The 21,515-nt window shown below is 46.1% G+C and overlaps 1 protein-coding gene across 1 annotated transcript in view; it reads right to left on the reverse strand.

Moving 5' to 3' along the window:
- Positions 1–21,515, reverse strand: part of RBM6 (RNA binding motif protein 6) — a 54,135-nt gene that overhangs the window by 15,141 nt on the left and 17,479 nt on the right. The window contains exons 5-6 of the mRNA XM_010293426.1: positions 20,899–20,972; positions 1,188–1,262 (exon numbers count right to left, since the gene is read on the reverse strand). Of these exons, the coding sequence (XP_010291728.1) occupies positions 1,188–1,262; positions 20,899–20,972 (149 nt within the window). The remainder of the gene's footprint in view (positions 1–1,187; positions 1,263–20,898; positions 20,973–21,515) is intronic.

A 21,515-nucleotide genomic window follows, 5' to 3' on the forward strand; every position in this document is an offset into this window, starting at 1 on the left:
AGGTGTCTGCTAACCGAGAGGTAAAGATGTACAGCCTCGGATGGTTATCCCACCCAGAGCCACCGTGGAAAGAGCCAAGTGCCCCGTCTTCATAGCTCTCTCTGAACACAGCATTCCTAACTTCCTCTTCAAGCTCTTTGTAAATGCATTGCTTCCCTTTCATGCTATTTTTTTCCTCTAATTGAAGCCCTGCAAATGCTCTGGGGCACAAGGGAGCTCTTTCAAGGCCATGCTTACACACAGCAACAGTAGGGACATACACTCCAGCTATTTCTCTTTGCACTGAGAGCTGTTGTGAAACCACTACCTGAAACTTCTGTCTCTACTTGATCTCCGGAGCATTGCAAGCACAGGCAAGGTACCGAGCAACAACTCTGCTGGCAGTCAGCGCACCCAATTAGCCTGGATGAGGGTCTTTGTAGCCCAGTGTGATCCAATGGTCAAGGTGGGAGTCTAACTAGAACTGATTCCTTCCTGCCCTGCCGCAACCTCTTGGTCTGCAGTCAGTGGGAATGCAGGCAACAGCCCTGCCCTTTGCTCTAGCACTCCTCCCCAGCCTACTGCAGCCAAAAGTGCCTTCCTAAACGTGGGAAAGGCATGGGAACAAAACTGACCCTCAGGCAACTGTGCCTCCCCAGAAATGGGCCAGTTCCTGTCTGTGCTATTTGCTCTCTGGACTTGGACTCACTTCCACACTTCCTTCCCTGCTGCACTTACTACACTCAAACCTAGATCACAGGTTCCTGCGTGAGACAGAGGGGTAGTGTGCACTGCTACACTGGTGAAAACTCTGGTTACCTGGGCAGTGAAGACACTTGTGTTCACACACATGAACCAGAGTGAAAGCCTGTTCCATTCTGGGTGGCAGAATCACTGTCTCACTTTGGTTTTTGCAGAGAAAGGGTCCATACAGTATTTTCCCCATGTTAAAAGGGAACCACTGCACGGAGACGAAACTGCTCTGTGCATAAAACACTTGCTACCTGTACCTGCACCATGCACTCATAGGTGGTACCAAAAACACAGTAGGGAAAATCACAGAAGTTTAGAAGAGGCAAGAGCTTCAGGACAGGTATTACTCTTAAGAATCTCCAGCCACTGAGCAAATATCTAACACTCGTCTCTGCTGCCACTGCCGTGAGAGCCAGCAGGGGAAGCACAACACAGCTCTCTGATCGCATACTTACACGTTTGCAGCGCCAAAACTCTGGGCACGGAGTGTACTCAAGGGTCACTTCTTTGCCACCGATCGAAAGAGTTCCCTGTTGAGACAAGGGGGTAAATGACGAATGTGCCCAGCACAGGAAGATTACTCAGAGGCAAAGAAAGGGCTTAAAGCTCTGGTTCCTAAAGGTCTCGCAAGTGAAACAGGGTGAAGGGGGGAGAAAGTTTCACTGTTCAGTCAGCTGGAGCTTTGCCACGGAAGTGGAAGGGAAACTGCCTGTGCCCTGCTCTAGCACGGGGCTACAAAGCTGCATGTTAGCTCCAGAGGAACTAGGCAGAAGAGGCTTTGCTACCTCCCAGAACAGCAGAGACAGAGTAACCAGAGCACAAGAGGGAAACTGCTTTAACCTGCTTTGTCCTCATGCTGGAAAGGGGCAGCTGGACAGCCTCCTTCAGGCCAGCCACCACCTCAAGGCAGCTACTTGAGAAGGAATACAAGGAAAAATGCCACTGAGGTGTGAGCATTTTCATACTTGAGTTAGTCTTCATGTCACTCATGAAACCCTGGCTTTCCTTCGGAGAAGTATGCCAGCACGTGGCAAGGCCACTGGCTCCACAGCCAGCAGAACTGCTGCTCTGCAGCCAGTGCTTGGTGAGGCTGGCCTCGAGCACCGGTACAGCAGCAGCAGCAGAGGAGCTCCACTGCCTACAAAGACACACTACTCTCAGCTCCACGCATGACCCTCCGGAGAGCTGGCAGGAACCCAACAAATCCACAAGCTTTGTCGAAATGCAGATGATGTAAGGGTGAAATGAAGTTGTAGGTGCAAATCTCCCAGCTCCTGCCTGGAGCAGCCCGTAAAAGAAGAGCAGCAAGGATTCCTGGTGGCTCTCATCTGCTGTGGACAACAGATCATGCCTGGGCATGCAGGATTGCAGGCTGATGGTGCAAATGCACAGAGCCATGAGACATCTCATGTCACTGGAGGCACTGCCAGACCACCCAGTCTGTAATTTCCCAGTACCACAATATGAGACTCGGTGACAACAATGAGACTCAGACCCAGGTCTCCCAAATCCCAGGAGAGCAACTGCTCTTCTGGCCCATTGCTGGATCGTACAGACTGATGTCAGGGAGCTGTAAACATCCCCAAGCTATTTTGGGGACCTCTGGTGAGTCAGAAGTTTTCCAGGTACTCTGACCCAGTAGCCTAGTCACACAAAGCCCCAGAGCAAACCACGAACATGAGAAAACAAGTTCCCAGAGTTATTATTCAAAAGTCATGATACCCCCATGCATAAATTGCTGTGCAGAACATGAGGGAGATCCTAGGGAATATGTAAAGTAGGAGGGAAGAGTTCATGGGAGGGAATTGCTCAGTGACAGTGCAACAACAATCTTTAACCTCTATGAAAAAACACAGCAGAGAAAGTTGGAGACCAAAGACACTGCCTTGTAAGGTCAGGTTCCACCACCTCCCCTCTCGGCAGCCTGCCTGTTAGGGACCATGGTTGTCCTTTCCTACCAGGCCTATATGTGTTGAACACTTCAGGGGTTTCCTTTCTGCCATCCAGCTGTTCAAGCACTGCTTTCCAGTGTGGACTTGCTGTTGCCTTTCCAGAAAGCGGAGCCATTTCTAGACCTTACGGATGGCTGGCACGTGCACCCAGAGCACAGTGCTGCAACCTCAGACGCAGCATGGAGTATTGCCTACTTTACACATCTGGGAGAAGGTTTGCACCTTCTTTAAGGCATGTGAGGAAACAGAAGTGAGAAAGACAGGGAAGTGGAAATCAAGGCTGTCCCACTGGGACTGTTGGTCCCTCTTGAGATGGACATGCTCCCTCTCCCAGGCAGGGCACCCATCACATCACCCACTGAAGAGACGGGCAGTGCCAGGAAAGCAGGCTAGAAACGCCTGCGCCTGCCTCAGGACCCACCGGGCACGGGGGGGAGAGAAGGCAGGGTGCACATCCTCACGAGCAGAGCTGCGGCCGCTCCGTGAGCCCAGGAAACTCTTTGGAAACAGCAGCTCCTCAGTAGGCAGGTGCAGCCCTGCCTATGAGCTGGGGAAACAAGGACAACTGGCTTTGAGGACACTTCCTCCGGTAGGGCAATCCATCTTACAGCTTCATCCTTTTACCAGCCCTTGAGGATAAAACTTGCCAGAAAGCCTTAAGATTATTTTTGATTACATGGAAAATGTTTTTTAAGTGCAGGTGGTGCTGGTCTCTACTGCAAATTCAGTTCTCGGAGACTGCAGAAAGTGTCACTTGCATAATTATTCCTTAATTTCCCCAACACCCTGCTGATTGCCTGCTCACTTTTTCAACAAGCTCTCTCTTACTGATTTCTTCTTGATAAAAGTCATTTTCAAGGTTGCAATCATCATTTAACACACCAAAATGAGTCCTTCGTTTAGGACAAACATTGTCAGCATTCAGTGACTTTAAATTCCTCATTCCCCCATTTTGTTACTAGATTCCACCCCAAGTATTTTCAGAACCTTTATTTCCTCTAGTCCCTGTCACTGCCTACTCTTTTTCATCAATATCTTCTTCCTTTTCTTTGCAAAATGTTTTGGATAATACTCTCATTTTCAGTTCACCACTTTCAATTGAGTAGATCTTTGTGAAATCACGAAGATTTTCTGAGAGTTTCAGGGAACAGTGCCAGGGGGAAGATAAAAAGGTAAGCCCAAGCTATGCCACACGTACTGTCTGGTACCCAGTCCGCAAGAATCTCTTCGATATTTATGCGTTTTATCCTGGACCTCTCTCACCGACTCACCTGCACTATCCCCATTAATTCTCCTTGTGGATTTTCAACACCCTGGACTTCTCAGCTGCTTGGCCTTTTCTTTCTAAATCAGTATGCTACAAAAATGTCTCTCTGGTCCTCCCAGTCAAGAACCTCCCCCTCAAAACTAGCAGTAAACACACAGTTGACTCACCAATGAAGGGTTTAAAAGGCAGCACAGCTCTGCCGTGCTAGAACACCGAGCTCTCAGTCATGGAAATGCTGAGATTTCCCAGGGCACGAGCAGATTCTACTGTTGTTTTTCTGAATTGCCACATTCATCGAACCAGAGCATCAGGACTTTATTGCTGGGAGGAACATTTTATGCTACTGTTCGGTATCTCTCACACACAGTGATACATGTTTTTTCACTTAGAGGGCTGTTGAAGATGCAATACTGGATTCTAGTCTAAGTGATACAGTTCAGTACAAGCCATATCACCTAAAGCAACTACAAAATCTGCATTATCTGGAATAACAGCCGACGGCCTAGCATGTAAATATTGCTGTCAACAGACTGATCAACTGAGCAATCCCATTGTGAGGTGGTTCTAGAGAGCGACGCCACAAAACCGTAAAGCCTGTGTGGAGAAAGCACACACAGCAAGTAGCAGTGTCTCGAAGCCCTTCACTGAACGGGGCCAAAACCCACAAGAACCACTTACTTTAAGAGAGGGAAAGAAAAAGGGAAAATTCCTTAGCCATGACATCCACAGGTGATGAAATCCTTCCAAAAGCACTTTGGAGACCGCACATCAGCTGGGCACAAGGCTTCAGCAGCGAAACTCCGGTTTTACTAGAGCAGCTTCCAAGCTCTTTGCCACCAAAGGCAGTTAAGCCAGAAGCATTAGAAGAATATCAATAGGACCCAAGCGGCAAAGGTAACCCCAACTGTACGAAAAACACAGACCGCATCCTAACACACATAATGCCCGCGCACAAGGGCTCAAGCTCTTTGCAATCACACTGCTTTAGCAAGGGAGGACATTCACCTCCCGCTCCGGACAGAGCTCACACGGGCAGAAGTCGTGTGTGTTACCGAGTAGCGCAGGTACGCGAGCACAGATCGCTTTGATCACGCTTCCGAGGGGAGCAACGCAGCCGCTGACAGGGCCAGGAGACAGACTAGTGCAGGTCAGGCAGGGCACCAGTTACCCACGTCAGCCGCTATTCTGTCAATCAGCATTTACAGTTGGCATGCTGGTAGTTTTCATGCTCGTTGACAGCCTTCTAATGACGATGACTGAGGGTTGAGGAGGGGAAGAACTTGCCAAAAAACTATCTCTATGCTCTCCAAGACCGAGATGACAGAAGAGTACAAATCATCGATGTCAAAGTTTTTGCTGTTTCTCTGAAAATAATTTAGAGCATCCAAGAGTGACCTAAAAAATCTGAAATGTGGAGAGCTTTTGGAGCATGGCACACTCCCTCAAATAAAATCAGACTTCTGCTTTAACTGAATTTGGCCAAACGCTAAAAACTTCAGTAAAATCTCACTTTGAAGCCTCATAACAATGAGCTGACAGCTCTCCAAGTATTCCACCCCATGGGTCATGCTTCAGCAGCTACCATAGAGGCTGCAAAACTGCACGGAGATGTGGATGTAGCAACCAGCACTGCTTGTGGATTGCTGTGGAGGAAGCGTGCTCCAGCCCTTCCAGGGGGATGGTAACCGCGTGCCACTGTCACAAGAAAGACCATGGGTACCTGACTTGGTGGAATAGCAATTGTGAGCCTCAGCTTTACCTGGAGTGACACAGATCGTTTTTGGAACAGAACCAAGGCCCAGGTCTGGAGCCCCCAAATCCACAAAGATTAACAAGCCGAAGTTTTCTCCTTGGCTCCACCCACAGAGGGGCAACCAAGAGAGCGCAGGAAGCACTGTCCCCACACTCCTCAACGAAGGTGCCTGCACCACAAGCAAACCGTATTCAGATCTCCAGCGCCTGGCTTGTGCACAAAACCAAACACCACTTCAGCTAATTATTTCCTTGTATTGTTCATAGTTTAATTACATGGAAGATATCCGTGCTGTGAACTGAAAGGTTCTGATACTGTTCTTGCTGAGTAATAACCAAGTCAGAAGACGGACATAGTTCCACATGTTAAAAATGAACTGAAAATACCATTTGCAAACAGATATAAAATTGCATACAAGGATTATGACAAAAGAATGCTTATGGGCAGCGCAGCAAAACAGTCACATTAAAATACCAGAATTAACCTTGTTTACATGATGTTAATTCAGCCCTCATGCATATTTACTATAATTAGGATGGTTATTCAAAAATCATTACACATCCATCATTCAAAAATTATTTAAACCAATTAATGATTAGTGTTTATTGCCTTGGGGAGCCTCCAAGAGTACCCCAGGAGGCAGCCTGGGAATGCAGAGGGAGCACACAATCCCAGCAGCACTTCCTAAAACAGCGAGCTCTCACCATCCTAGGGTTATTTTCCAGTCCTGGCCTCCAAACGCACTGGACGGCACGGCACGGCACAGGGGAGACAAGCAGCTGACAGCAGAAGTCGTGTTACCGAATTGTAACCGCAAATCAGACTGCTTTCAGGTTTTTCTCCTATTCGAGTATGGATTATAAATGCAAATTTAACAACCACAACACAATGCAATTTACGTAGTTGCATCCTATTTCACTGGCATGGTTCTCGTCTCTGTACAGAGGCTGGAGGGAAGCTAGCAGGGAGAGCACAAGGCTCTCTCCCTTAAGGTATTCATCTTCAGATAAAGCAGGCAGACAGGGTCAAAGAGCAAAGGTCCTTCTAACCCACACATCCCCAGCTGCTCATGGAATTCTGGAGCCAGCAGCTTCCTGGGACAGCGCTGAGGGACAACACCAAGACACCTGGGAGATTAAGAGACCAGCTGGATATATTTCGAAACAAGATCATTTCAGCCACAGAAACTGGCTTCTCATCCCGATTTTTCCATATGCTGAAGTTTTTATCTCTGAGCTTCCTGGCAGCTGCTGTACAAGGGACTCAACTCCACAGAGCAACAGGCAGTACATCTGCTTACCTTTGACAAAAAGCAGCTGAGAAAAGCTGTGAACCCACAAACCACAATCCATCTGTAGTTAAACATTTAGAAAACAGAGTGCGACATGGAGAGATGAAGAAACAAGAGCAATCCAGCCTGCTGCAGGGTATTGCAGCAATCTGGCATTTGCTACAGGAACAGGAACTACAAGCAAATTCCTAGTGTAGTGGGACCTACCCCAAGGCTCTCAAACCCCTTTTCCAGCTCCCTAACCATTTGTAGCTCAGGGACTTCTTTTTATTGGCCTGGTCTATCAGTGTCCAGTATTCTACTGCACAGTAGCTGACAGCCAAGGCAAAAGATTCAAGACATACAGGGGAAAGGATGATCTGACAAGCAGTGTCATTCCCAAGGGAATGGCTATATCACTGTGTGGATCCAAACAACCTTGCTGCATATTATTTTTACAGGTCTTTATCAAGACTAACACTGAGATGAATCTTGCACAATAGTTGTGTTAGTGGTCACCTGGAAAGGATGATGTTTGGTTCCTGAACATCAGCGGTGCTTGGAGCTCAAGAGCACGTGGCATCACTTCGAACCATTTAGCAGTAAGACATTTGTTTCAACAGCGATCTGGTGCCAACCAGCATGGCATGCTCAGGGCTCATGGCCTTCACGGTCAGAGGAGGCCTGAGGCTGAGAGCCCAAAGATGTCATCATCAATCTTGAGTTAAGCCAACATAACTTCAGGCATACCACTGATGGGCACGTTAAACAAAATTGGCACTAACACAGAACGGAGGCATTAGGAGGATAACTTGCAGAAGTCCTAAAGATGTAGTAGCTAAATATAACAGATTAAGATGCTATATAAGGATTATTTTATCTCAGATAGCACTCAGTGCCTCTTTTTCAAAATCCTTTCATACAAATCCCATTACCCACTTGCACCGTGACGCACAAGTTTACACTTGCTGCCAGACAGCCCTCCTCAGACCTCCCTTTCTGCCTGCTTATCCAGGTCCTTTGTCCTTTAGCAGAAGGTGCCAGTCTGCAGCCTTTAAGTACCTTATTTCCACAAATGCCCCATCCAGCCTGCTGAGACACCTCCAGTTTTCTTCCTACGATTTCTGAATTCCCTGGATACCAGCCATACTCTTTTTAAGCAAGTCCCAGTATCTTTCTACAACTCGTCTCCCCTCACTGACATCCTTTCCGCAAACATACACAGAAATTGCCTTTCAGACTATGCCAGGTCTCTACATTTTATTGCCTGAATTCTGAACTCCAGTTGACTTCCAAGTTAGGACTCTCAAAGTGCTTATCTTTTAAACACAGCATTTGCTTCACTTGTCAGCAGACTCAGTCCTGCTCTGAGAACACCACCAAAACAGTCGGTGCACGCAAGCTCCCAATTACAGCTCCCGGAAGGATAACAGCGACGTGTCGCAGCTTGAGAAAACACACGATGGGACTAGGACTTCACATGCTCTAGGGCCAGCTTTGGGTGGTAGATGATATGAATGGCTTCTGCATTTCACCCTTTAAGGAGATTTCAACACATCTGAATGTTTTCTTTGATCCAGTGAAGCAAAGTGGACCTTTTACCTGCCACTGAAAGCTCTAACGTCTCCCTGCGCAGCTAATTCTAACCTCCAGCTTCCCTCACGCCTCTCGAGAGGGCATCTTTGCAGATCAGCATTATAGGATCACTGGACAAATGTGGAAATTTTAAAATGAAAGCCTTTCCTACACAGTACAAAGAGGTCAGAATAGGATTTCCAGAGTTCATGTAGTGAGGGTCTGGGGGCGTCAGAAGATAACAGCTCCAAGGGGGACAAGTTCTGTGCTCTGGTGTTCCTGGCTGCGCTCCCATTCCACAGCTAAAGAGAAGAAACAATGGTTAAGGACTTATTACGGGGAAAGCTAAGAAGGTCATACGTATCAAACACTTGTTCCCATGCCCAAAAAAGTATGAATCAGCTTGAATCCTCTATTTGAAAAGTATACGTAAAACTATAAAAAATTAAGAGCATTTCAATGTTTAGTATACTGAGTATCATTATTCATAGGTGGCTCTAGAGAAGTTCTGCCTCATCGATACTGCTTTTCTGATTCATCACAGTCTACTGCCTGGACACTGTGTTTGAACAACAACTATTTCAAAGGCTCCCTTTGATCCCAACACAGGGATTTCCCTTCTCTCTCCAAAATGCTGCTCCAGTGCCTGGACATATTTCTCAATACTTTATTATATGGCCACCTTCTTCCCCAAAGGTCATCTCATCCCATAATGCTGTTAAACAATATAAAGATTAAGCACATTAGCACAATGCACTAATCCACCCCAGGACCTTCCTGTGCATTTCCCCCAGGGGTACCTTACAATTAGCAATGGCCATAAGGAAGCTGGGAGAACAATGAGGAAAGGCCCAGCTCCTTACTCATAGATTTGAAGCACAATATCAAAACACTAAAGAGCAATCCCAATGCAAAATCATGCTGGAAAAAAGTCAGGCTGGAAAGCTCTGCCTTAAAGAGGTAAATTTATTCCTAGACAATTCAGCGTATTTGATTAAGCACTTAAAGATCCCACACCCAAACAAAAGCACGTTCTTCTACTGGAGCATGTCACCGTGGGATTACACACCGATTCCAACACAGCTCGACCAGAGGATTTCTGTGCAGCAGCAAACCTTCACTAAGAACATGCCAACTGCAAATGGGGGAGAGCACAATTCCAAGGCTTCCCCTCCAAACTCACTTCTGCACCCACTGAATTAAGCACTCGGAGCCTTCACTAGCAAAGCTTTCTCTGCAGCCAGCGCTCAGGCAAGCTCCCTGCAGGACAGCCTCTCTGCTGCAAGGAAAAGACCCAAAAACCCTGGGAAGAGGGATCAGCGCTGGATGAAAAGAGGGTTTTGTCCTTGGAGACTTCATTTCTCAACATCCCCAAATTCTCAGTTAATGGCAAAATGGGTGCTGACTCCAAAATGGTAAAAGAAAGAACCCAGCCAGCTGCCAGGGGAAACGCACCAGCAGCGTAACACTTACCGGTGCCGTCTCGACGACGATTCCCTGCACATCACCATGACCTTGAGGCAGCCTGTCCAAAAGCTAAATCCAGGTCCTTAACAGTCACACCTGGACGGAGCCACGGGGCAGCCGGCACATCATCAGGCTGGCACCTGTACCGACTGCGACATCTGAAAAGGTGCTGCCTCTTAAGAGAGCTCTTCTTAGGAGCTGATTTGGGAAATGGCTGCTGTAACTTCTTTGGTCAGTATTTGCCCAGGAAACCTGGCACAGTGTGAGAATAGAGCTATCTGAGCCCTTTGGAAGGAAATTAGTTTCTCCTGCCAGCCTGGCTCGGGTGAAACGTAACACTAGCGGCTGTCACAGCTCCCCACAGGACCCAGCAGCTCCTCCTTTACCAGAGCACTCAGGTTTAAGAGGTTCATCCAGGCAACCGCACTGCACAATATCCAGAGGTGCATTCCAGATCCCTCCTTCCTGGCGAATTCCCAGAATTGCTGAAGAAAGGAGCTTAGTGCCTTGTCAGGGTGCAAAAGGCAGAAGCAGCAACTCTCCTGTGTGGATATCCAGGCTCCGAGCCTGCACTAGCTGACCTCCGCTCTTCAGGAGAGGACTCTAGCCAGAGGTGAGCGTGCAGAAGAGCAGTTCCTACGATAACCCTGACACTGAGGAAGGAAAAGAACATGATTCCCTGTTGTGTCACAAGTGCCCCAGCTTGCCTGAATCCCTAGGGCATTGGGAAGGCAAACAGCACGCACCGACATCTCCTTAAAATGTCACATAAGCAGCACGGTAGTGAGTGGCTCGGGTATTGCCACTTGAACCTCTTCTGGGACTCTTAACACCCGGGGATGTATCAAGCCAGGCAGTGAGACGCAGCCTTGTACAGAGACCAGGCCCCAGCACATCGCTGCAGACTGAGGGCAGACAGAGAGGTACTGCCTGCCACTCCCCATGTGCCACCGCTCCTCTCTCAGCAGCAGGCACTGGAGTACCAGAGAGGTGATGCTTTCAGCATCTCTTGGAATCAGATGACCAAGCGTCTGCCCATCACTAAGAGGTGTCTATTAAACATTTTGGAATTCACGTCTTACGTTTAATGACTGACCCACTACACACCAGAAGGAAGAAAAACAGTTAGTGTGATGGGCAGAGAAGCAGGCGGTGGTAGAGGACAAACACCAATCTCACATGGACCAGGCACAGAAGAACACCTTGTGAGGGGAAAAAAAAACAAACGACTACAGCTCTCTTCTCCAGTGATATCACAAGTTGGGAAGAATCAATCAGGCTTTCAAAAACCTAGGACTATAAACAGTAAAATACCTTAGTCATCATGTCATTAATGTACAGCTTTGCACCATGAGACAGCTTCTTAGTGAGACTTCTCAACCTGATTTTATGTGTATGAAAACACATCTTGGGATTCTGAGGACTTAAAATTACTTTCTCAGTTAACTCTGCTCCTGAGATCCTTGATGGAGAAGTACATCAAACGTTTGCTTGGGCATTTACTGCCATCCTGGTACAAATCATGTACCAAATCTGGTACATGAAGCCCATCTGAATATTGCTAATTTCCTGCTAAGGCATGGATTGTACATCAAAAAAAACTAAGATTTCCCCTGCTGTCTATGAAAACGGGAGAGAATTACTTTCCTCTTCTTGTTCTAAAGAGGACCATTTCAGAGATATACATACTTAAATCTCATGTTTACAGCACTGACCCTCATTAAAAACGTAATTCATCACATGATGCACTTAATTATAGACCACTGTCCTTTGGGGAATCTACTTCTGGAAGCTGTCTGTTCATCCTGTGGAAGACGTAACTAACTGAACTCACAGGTGGCCTGAAGCGATGGAGATGCAGAAGGACACTCGGATGCAACATCTGGTAGTTGTCAACGCATACACACAGTGCAACAGCAGAGCAGAAGAAACCTTAAGGCAGAACACTACATCAGACACTCCACTGCAACAACCAACCGTACACTGCACAGCTTCTGTTGCTGCAGAAGCCAGGAACAACTTCCCACCTCCCTCCCGTGTCTCCTTGTACAAAAATGACTTCAGGATTTCCCCCCATTGCCCTCTTCTGGGAACAAGCATGGCTGAAGACAAAAAAGCTGGTCACACAGTGGTACTGAGGACTGCTCAATCGCTGTCCCGTTCACACATGCTGGTCACCAGATATGGTGCAAGAAATTCTCCCCCTCTCAAACGAGAGAGGATCAGGGGAACTTTGTGCCTGGGAAGTGCAGAGGGCTGTTGTCTGCCAGCACCCACTGTGCTCTTCCACCTAACGTGTTTTCTTGTCCTGCACAGATGTAGAATGACAGCAATGCTCCTGATCTCTGATCCCGTAGCATAGAGTGTTTCTTGTGATCTCTGTGGGTATTAAAGCTCTTAATAAGAGTCTTGAAGGTGCCCTGTGGCTTGCAGGGGAATGGGGTGGATAATAACTGTGTGTCCTTCTGTGTTAAATACCCGTTTTCTTGTTGCCTGTGATTGATGGATAATGACACAATAGCCCACTCAGGCATGTCAGCCCCCATTTTCCACTGTAATCAAGTTTCATTTCCAGTCAAGAATATTAACAGCCCAGTTACGGTCAAATGGAAACAGAAATTCACAAATAAAAGTTGCTGACTGCTTGCCATAGCTTTGATCTTGCATCTTCAAACTTGAAACATCTTAATTTAACGTCTTCCTTGTGCAATTCTCACAACCTGAGCAAAAAATGGCAAAATTCAAGGTACTCTTTTTGAATGTACCCCAATTCAAGGTACCCAAACTTCCACGATTTACATTAAAAAGGTCCAACACAAACTCAACTGGGAAGAAAACAGATCAAAATCCACATCTGAAGAGAATGCCAGCTCGCTCTCACTGTCTATCACAACCATAGTTATGCAAGAAAAAATAAGTTTCTGCAGAAAAGCAGTCTGACCACCGCTCTTCTAAGAGAAGGAAACAGAGCTTCTGCCTTCCTTAACCCCAGGGAATGTACAATTTGACATTTTTTTTCAGTCTCTAGACTCAACCTTTTACCTTCCTGTTCCAGCAATCCAGTATCAACAGTGCACCAAGGAACAGAAAAAGCAATCACCACCAAGACAGCATAGAAGTATGAACAAACAGTTCTGATGCTGAAGCTACAAAACCGACTCAAGTGAAAATGATAAGAACATTTTGGTGTGCTCCCACTTATCTAAACAGTCCAGATGGACTCTTAGTGCTATAATCTGGCTCATATGCTTGTAAAACATATCTGGTATTTCCCTCGACATTGCTGGAATTGGGCTGAGAAGGACTGCCATCTCTTTCACAATGACAGGTCTTGTGCAAACGGTTATGGCATAACTGTGATAGAAAATGGTCTTGCTGTGGAAATGAAAGTTATGCTGTGCTCACCGAGATGCCTTTATTCACCTAAGCTGAATCCATACAGACATTTCCCTCTCACTGCCTCTGTGTCTCCTTTAAGTAACTTCAGTCATATCATCAGCACCATCCACTTGCAAGAGTACAGAGGGAATTTCTGATAGTGCATCTGCAGTTCTGTTAGTCACCAGCCTGCTTAAAGGATGACTTCAAAAGCATCAAAGCAAATTAGTGGCACGAGTCCTACTAACTTTCATATACGAGCTTGATCATGGGATTTTACATCTTAATCTAAAATCAACTTCTGACCACGTACACAATCTATCAATTGTGGCAACACGCTATCTGTACTACGGCTGATTTACCATACTCTTTGCACTTTGATGCTACAATGATAAACACTTTCCAAATGGTTACACAAGGATCTATTTAGAATTTCTACAGATCTTCACAGAAAATCAACCGATCGCAAATGCATACACAATAAAAAGCATACAACCTGTGAGTAAGAGCAGCCAGCAGTAAAACATTGCTCTTCACTTTAAGGTCAAAACACACCTATATGTAGCATCTGTGACTATGATCTCCTCATTGTCACACAACTGTTCCATTAACAGGTTAGGAAGACAGGACCTGATGCCACGCAGACCGGGTAGCATCAGTACCCTGCGTATGCATCCAAGAACTACTTCAAACCCTTTCTAGCTCAAGGCAAAATCTCACCCGCAAACGAGTTCAAAGGATGAGTGTGCCAGATGCCACGTCACTCAGGAAAACGCTTCGCGTGTTGACGACGACTGAAACAAAGCTATTTCTCAGGTGTGGCTCTGCCGACGCGTGCTCTGCAATCCAACCTTAGCCCTATGGAAGGGGCAGAGAGCAGACTTGTCTATGGTACACGTTGCACTTCATATCCACAGCCGCAGAGGACTGGACACTTATCCTGGCAACACTCATGGATCAAGTTATTTAAACAAATTTCAGGAAATCACAACTATTCCTTAATGCTTGCCGGCTCCTGACATTGTAAACAGAGCATCATCTCAACAGAGAAATACTTGCTTAACAAGGCATTTTGCGATCTACAGGGAAAGAAGGGATATTTCCAAGATATAACATCACACAGATTTGTTAATGTCAACTGGCACAAAAACCCCAGCAAACCTATAACCAGAACATAAATGCCCAGGGGCCAGAGGGAGAGCAGTTTCATTTTGGAGAATGGTAGAGAAGGATGCTTTACTCAGAACAACCTATTTATACAGCAGCCCAAGTGAGCTTCAGCACACAGAATAGATAATTCTGCAATATACAGCAATATTTGAGTCCTGAGATAACCCTGCTGGGCCATATGCCCCCAGCAGCAACCAGAGATGCTAAGAAAGTCCTGCTTATGCATCTGCTGCATGCCCCAAGCAGCTCAGCCAGAGGCTGTCCTCGGAGACAATCCCATTACAGAGCAGCAGTTCAGCAGCAGCAAACGCATACAATCCTCATCACATGGGCAAGGTGAGGCTGAAGGAAAAAGGGAGGACAGGATTTTGGAATAAGAGCAGGGAGGTAGAGGGACACAGCAAGCCAGGATCACACAAGTAGAGCAAGAAGATGCAGCTTCACAACTCTTCCAGTTAAAAGCCCACTTATTTTAAAATAATTTGGTTAGGTTGGTTTGCTTCCTGAGGCAAGGCAGGACAGAGGTGCCAAGAAGCTTGTTATCTGAGTAGGACTAGAAAAGCCAGTTGACAGGCAGCTACCACTGGCTGAAGGAAGAGTGTGTGAAGTCTTTGGCAGATCTCTTACGACCTCCTGTGCCAAAGAAGACAGACTAAGAGGATTCACACAGCTTGAACAGTTGAGATGACAGAAGATGTTGAGATGACAGAATAGAAGAAGGTCCAGAGAAGTATTTTCAGTACCAGATTTTTTTGGCAGTTACATTTTAAAACAAAAGACACCCTTCTCTGCACAAGGAAAGTCTCCATAGCATGCAGAGATTAAGTCAGTCCTTCCAAACAGAAAGGCAGACAGTGCATTTATCACAACATCACTGCAGGATATGCACGCGTACACCCACGCACCCAGCCCTGTCAGGGGTCATCACAGGCAGATCCGACTGCTTATTCACAGGCAAGCCTCTGCCCAGCACTTGGAGCCTCCCACTGCAGACTTCCGTACGGATCTGAGAGGCTTACAGCTCCAATTAAATGACGGTACAATGCAGTGGTTAGTGAGACACAAGTGGGAATGAACAAATGATTGACTCAACATGTCAGGCCTCAGTGATGCAAGACCAGGGTGAGCTCATGACAAGGTCACACACTGAATCAGACACAAAAAAACCCAAATCAGCTCTGCTGCCTGGAAATCCACAAGGGAGCTTTCCACAGGTCACTTGGATCATAAAAATTACTCCATAACGTGCATGCTTCCCAGACCATTAGGATGTTTATAGAAGAAACACTGCCAAGGTATGCAGGCCCTCTCCCCTCTCTATACACACACTCAAAGTGGAAGACTCCAAAAGGTAGTTCTAGAAATCCACACGGTCAAAAGCAGGAGAGGCTTAATAGGGGTAAAGAAGTTGCATGATACAACCTGAGCAAAATCCACACACCTAATATAAAACATGGAAAGCAGAAGATACTGTCAGCTGATAATCCAAGGAGGACATGTCAAAAGCAAGGCCATCTCCAGCACTCTTAGCCTAACACACAAACGGATTTCAGTGTGTTTGTGGACACGCTCAATTGTCACCACCACCCTCAACTGCAGGTTACAGCTAAAGAGGTAGGGTGACATTGTCAAGCGAGTAGATGATGGATACCAGATAGCCCAAGAAAATATACCTGAGGCGGGTGTCAGCTTCCATTACAGGGTGTATTTTGCAGATTCTAGAAAAAAATGCCAGACTCCACAACTCGACATATCCTACCAAAAGGAAAACAAATTACTTTTTACGTCTGGACACACAGTTTCTCTTACAAATTGCAACACACTCCTTGCACCACAGGCTTCAATAAATACTCCACAGCTACAGGTCACCAACGCAGATGCATTCTCAGGAAAACCACAAGCTCCTTTGTATTTAACTGGGAAGCCACACCGAATTGTGACTGGTTACTGCAAACGTTTTCAGGACAGAAAGTCCTAGGCTTTGCCTGCTCGTCAAAGCATCTCGCAGATTTTAACACAAACAGCTACAGTGAAAAAAAAGCCTGCGAAGTTTGATCTGTACGAGAAGCTATGTTCACACCAAATGCAGAAAAGCACTGCAGCGAATGGATAAAAGGGGATGGGCTCAGAGCAGGAGAAATGCAGAGCTGATGCCTCCAGTTGCACAGCGGTAGGATGTGCTCAAGTAAAGTAAGCACCCACAAAATCCAGCAAGAATCCCTCCTACCCTCTCCAGTAAGAAAGAAGCAGGGAATGGAGGCATCGCTGTGCTCAGCAAGCTGAACCAGGACCGCAGAGCACCGCAGGGGAAACCGCTCTCTCGTATGTGCCGGCCTCAGCGCAGGAAGGCACAAGCGCAAGCCTTGGAAGGACCGCTCTAGCACACGCCTGAGACCTCCACAATAATTTACACAGTATGTATTTTTAAAAGTTCATGCTATAGCTCTCCCATTTTTGCCCTCTGACTTAAGAAACAGGAGGAAAGGATTACAAAGATGTTAGTTACTAGCAACAAAAGCTAGGAAATATTCACGCTGCCAGTGTTGCTAAGTCTGAGGCCTGAGAGGATTTTTAGACAATACTACATAGTCAGTCAAGACTAATCATTCACTCCTAAGCTTAAAAACCCCCTTCTGCTTCCATATGTATAACAACCAGCTTTATCTCAGTGAAAACAGTAAAATATCCAGGCAGCAGAGCCAGGCTCTCTCCATGTCTCTTCCTTCACCTGCCTTTATGACAGGCGACAGTACACAAAGGGTATTTAATTTCCTGCCTGATCTTCTGACACCCAATAACATGCTTTTTATGTGTGTTTCTTCGACTGATGAAGGAGGAGCGCAAAGAGATCCCAACGCATATGGAGAACAAGAGCCACGGGATGCATTCCCAAAGTTGCCTCCAAGAAGCCAAGCCGGTGCCCCCGGACAGGAACACTACTACACCAGTGGCTACATCAAGCCTGAACGCAAAGAAAACGCAGTAAGTAAACACCACACCACACTGCAACCTTTCCAAAATGAGAATAAAGGAGGGGAAGACTATTTAGGAGAATTCATGTGACTTAGCAAGACAGAACCCCCATTTTCCATTCAAAATAGGTGCCTCTCCCCAACGGAAAAGCAGCTCATCACGGACAGAAAAGAGGCATCTTCTCATAAAAGTCGAATGACAGCCAACGCGTAACAAAAGACCAACAGGAGCATCAAAACCATCGGGCTGCAACAAGGGCTGCACCCAGATTCTGCAAAACAACTCAACAGCCCATCTGCCCTACCAGGGCGAAGAGCCTCCCAAAGACAGCAGGAGAGCCGGCAGCCGGCGCTTCGCTCAGCCGAACCTGCCGCCCAACACCTCCGCGCCAGCAGTAACGGTGACCCGTCACGTTTCCTGTACGTTAGACGGGACCTTTGAGCTGTAATAAATTGCCAACGCAACAATCAACAAGGCAAAGCAATTAATAAAGGGGGCATTTTCGTTACTTTAGTTGCAGCAATTAATACAAGTGGAATAAAACTCTCCTACAAAATGAGGGCAACATGGAAGGTGGCTGTTTCCTTATCACAATGTACTTAACAGAAAGCCCCCTCAAACCTCAGCGGTCACATACACATGCTAGACTTACTGAATGGAGGGAGTTGGACCTGGTAAATCTGTAGTTAGCAAATCTGGGAATGATCTTAAAAGGGTGCTGGTCTGTGCTGAGTAAAACAAGAGGATTTCACATTGTAGGAATTATGCAATATAGGGATGTAGCAAATTGTTCTTTAGGCAGGGGCAGTTAAACGGGCATTAAACGGCACCAAAAAACGCTGTCTCTGCACAAGCTATTTATTCCCAGCCTACAGATGACTGAGAGAGAGGCAGGATGACTAGTGAGGGACTAGGATGTCACTGTGGGCTGACACTGTTTTGCTATTTATGCTCTCACAAGCGACTGAATTTGACAGGGATAGCTGATACCTCTCTGAAAATAACTGAACTATCAAACAGCCTAGGTCTTGGCTAACACAGGTTTTGGTTTTTGCAGCTTGTAAAGATGCAGATTAATTCTCAGTCTCGGGAGATGATCTTACAACTCTAGCCTGGAAGATATTAGAATGGGCTATCCATTGTCTAAGGACAACTGAATTGCATAACGTCCTTCCTGAATATCTCTATTTGGTTTTTACTGAGAACTTAAAAGTCAGCTCCTTCTCTTGCAGCAGGTCAAATATCAAATACAAATCTTACTACTTCTCTTTTTTTTAGTTATTTTTTAATTTAAGTAGTTAGAAGGCCTTTTTTTTCACGTTCGATCAAGAGCAAATTAGAAAAATTAATCTATGTGGGGCAACCCAGAGGTTACAACTCTCCTGACCAAATTCATTATAGCACGGGTCACCCCAAAAAGCACATTTCTTACTTTACTAGTTACAAACTACTGTAGCTCTACTAAAACATAGTGAAGATTGGCACATGCAGGCTTTGGAGATTATTCCCTCCAACCACTCCATCTTCCAGGTTTCCTCTGTACACACGCACAGCCATGTGTAGCAGGAAGGAAAACTGGAAGACTTCATACCCTATCTGTTTTTAACATGGCCCAGTTAGAATGTACGGCTGGGACCATTACCCCCTCTGCTTAGCGGGCTTCTTGGCAGCACCCTGCCTGAAAGTTGGAAGGGAAACACGGTTAAAAATTATCCAGCCTGAAGGCCTGCTATAACTGTTGCTGGGGAGGGTCAACATAAGTGGCAGTTGAACACCAGCCAGGACCTCCTCATGTGCATGTGTGTACAGTGGTTTACTGGGCACCTCTAGGCATTCAGTTCAGTTTAAGGACTGGTGCTTATGGGCTCTTGGCTGTAGCAATGGACCAAATCTGATGAAGTCAAACCAGTCCAAGTACATAGGGATGCTCTAAATGGGAGAAGGGGCAGAGCAGGCATCAAGAATAGGAAACAGAGGAATTCCCAAATTCCCAGGAATTTGGGAATTGCTCTCACATAGGGAGATGTTATTTCATGTGAGTAGAACTGGGGAGAGAATATGGAGAGGCATTTGGTTAAAAGGAGTGTCATACATAATTACAGATTCCCCAGTGACAACAAAATAAATTGGGAATTGTAGCAACACTGCAGGGGAAATAAAAGTCACTGATGGTAAAATAATTAATTCTGGAGCCTTGTCTCTCTGGGCTCACCACCACCACCACCCCAGTGGGAACGTGCCAGGCTCTTTCCCAGCAACAGAATTATTTCTGTAAAACATTTTTCTAAGTTGCAATACCTCTGCAACTGAAAATAGAGGTAAATGTGAGTGCTTAGTAGGACCTCTGAAACCCCAGCTGTGAAGACTCATTAACTGTAAGTACATTTTTGCAGATGCACAGCTCTGAATCTGACTCATGACTCTCCTCCCATGACAGCAAGACTTGGGATTCAGGTAAAAAGGCTTTAGGTAATTGATATAGATTCTCACTCAAGCAAATTAGGAGGCAGAAGGCAGCAGAGAGGAGACTTAAGGGATATAGTGAAGGAAAAGGGATCAATCGTTCAGTCGTTTTTCTTGAGTGATCCATCACCTGCAATTCCAAGGTACAGGGAGGGTGATGTAAGATGGTAATCTATGTTTTACCTAACATATTTCATGCATTTTGTTCTCATATGGTGGACAACACCTCTAGCCTCAAATACCAGGTCAGAGCAAAGGCTCCCCTTGGGCACTTACGCACTGGGGATTTAAGCCATTATGCACTTTTAAGGGCTGGAAATGTTCAGATTTACCAGGTGCAACTGCACGTAGGGTAGTCCTCATGTTTGCAGCTTCAGCTTGCCAAAGGACAGGCTAGATCTGAGGGAGACGCACAATTAAGAACCTCTCCCACACATGAGACATACGGGAAAGCGGAGTGTGCAAGTCATAGGCGACTCGGAGCTGCATACCGGAGGCCTCACCCACAGTCACATGTGTATGTGTGTGTGCACACACAACTGGGGGAGGCATTTAATGCTAACAGAGATCCTTCTGACTGGATTTCGGTGTAAGTACAAAAGCATCAGGGCCAAAACCTGCATTAGGAGTCTGTCAGCTACCAGCCTCTGACTCTAGCCAGTGTGCCAACATACGCTAGGGAGGAGGGCAGACCATTTGGTGTCCAGTGGCTCTTTCACACTGGCATTTCTAAGCCTTTTACAAGTTTCTGGAAACAATATTTAAACCACAGTGTTGTGTATTATACAAGAAAAATCTTCCTTTGAATGGTTCAAAAAAAACCTCATTGGCTTTCCACCACCCCACCAAAAAAAATTTTAAAAATCTTCTAGCAGCATTGACCGAAGTTTAAAGCAACCTGGTTGGCTTCCATGCATCCGATGGCCTCTTCCAAGAGTGAAAACTCCACGCAGACATAGCCATAGTCGTAACCTGGGGACAGCATTTAAATACAGACGGGAGTCATGTTAGTGCCTTGTCATAAAGAAAGCCACATTAAATACTCAATTTCCCTTTCCCTCCAATGACAAACCCTCCTAACCACCACCCCTCTACTCCCAAATGAAAAAGAGAGAAATCAGGGACTAGCTGGATGATGATTAACTGTGCAGTTTATCATGAATGTTAATATTACAGTGTTCCCACTTCCCCTTACACAACCCAGTGACAGGCACACCCTTCCTTAGGGCAAGAAATAATTGAGTTTTGTTTTGTTTTTTTTTAAGGCACGGTGATTTTCCATTGCTAGTTTCACATTTTGTGCTACCTTGGAGGCAAGGCTCTCCAAAGCAAGTGTTGCTAAGTCATTCCAAGTACCTCACTGCAAATGTATTTTACATCAATACCAACATTTAATTGGGCAATATTTCAGAAAGAACGCACGCGATTCCTTTGCCTTTGCTATTTTTTCCTTCAACACCTGCTTACTTTTGAAGTCCAATCCCTGGCATTATGAAAAAGTGCAGTGGAGCAGGA

Source organism: Phaethon lepturus, unplaced genomic scaffold, assembly GCF_000687285.1.
Source record: "Phaethon lepturus isolate BGI_N335 unplaced genomic scaffold, ASM68728v1 scaffold8378, whole genome shotgun sequence".
NCBI lineage: Eukaryota > Metazoa > Chordata > Aves > Phaethontiformes > Phaethontidae > Phaethon > Phaethon lepturus.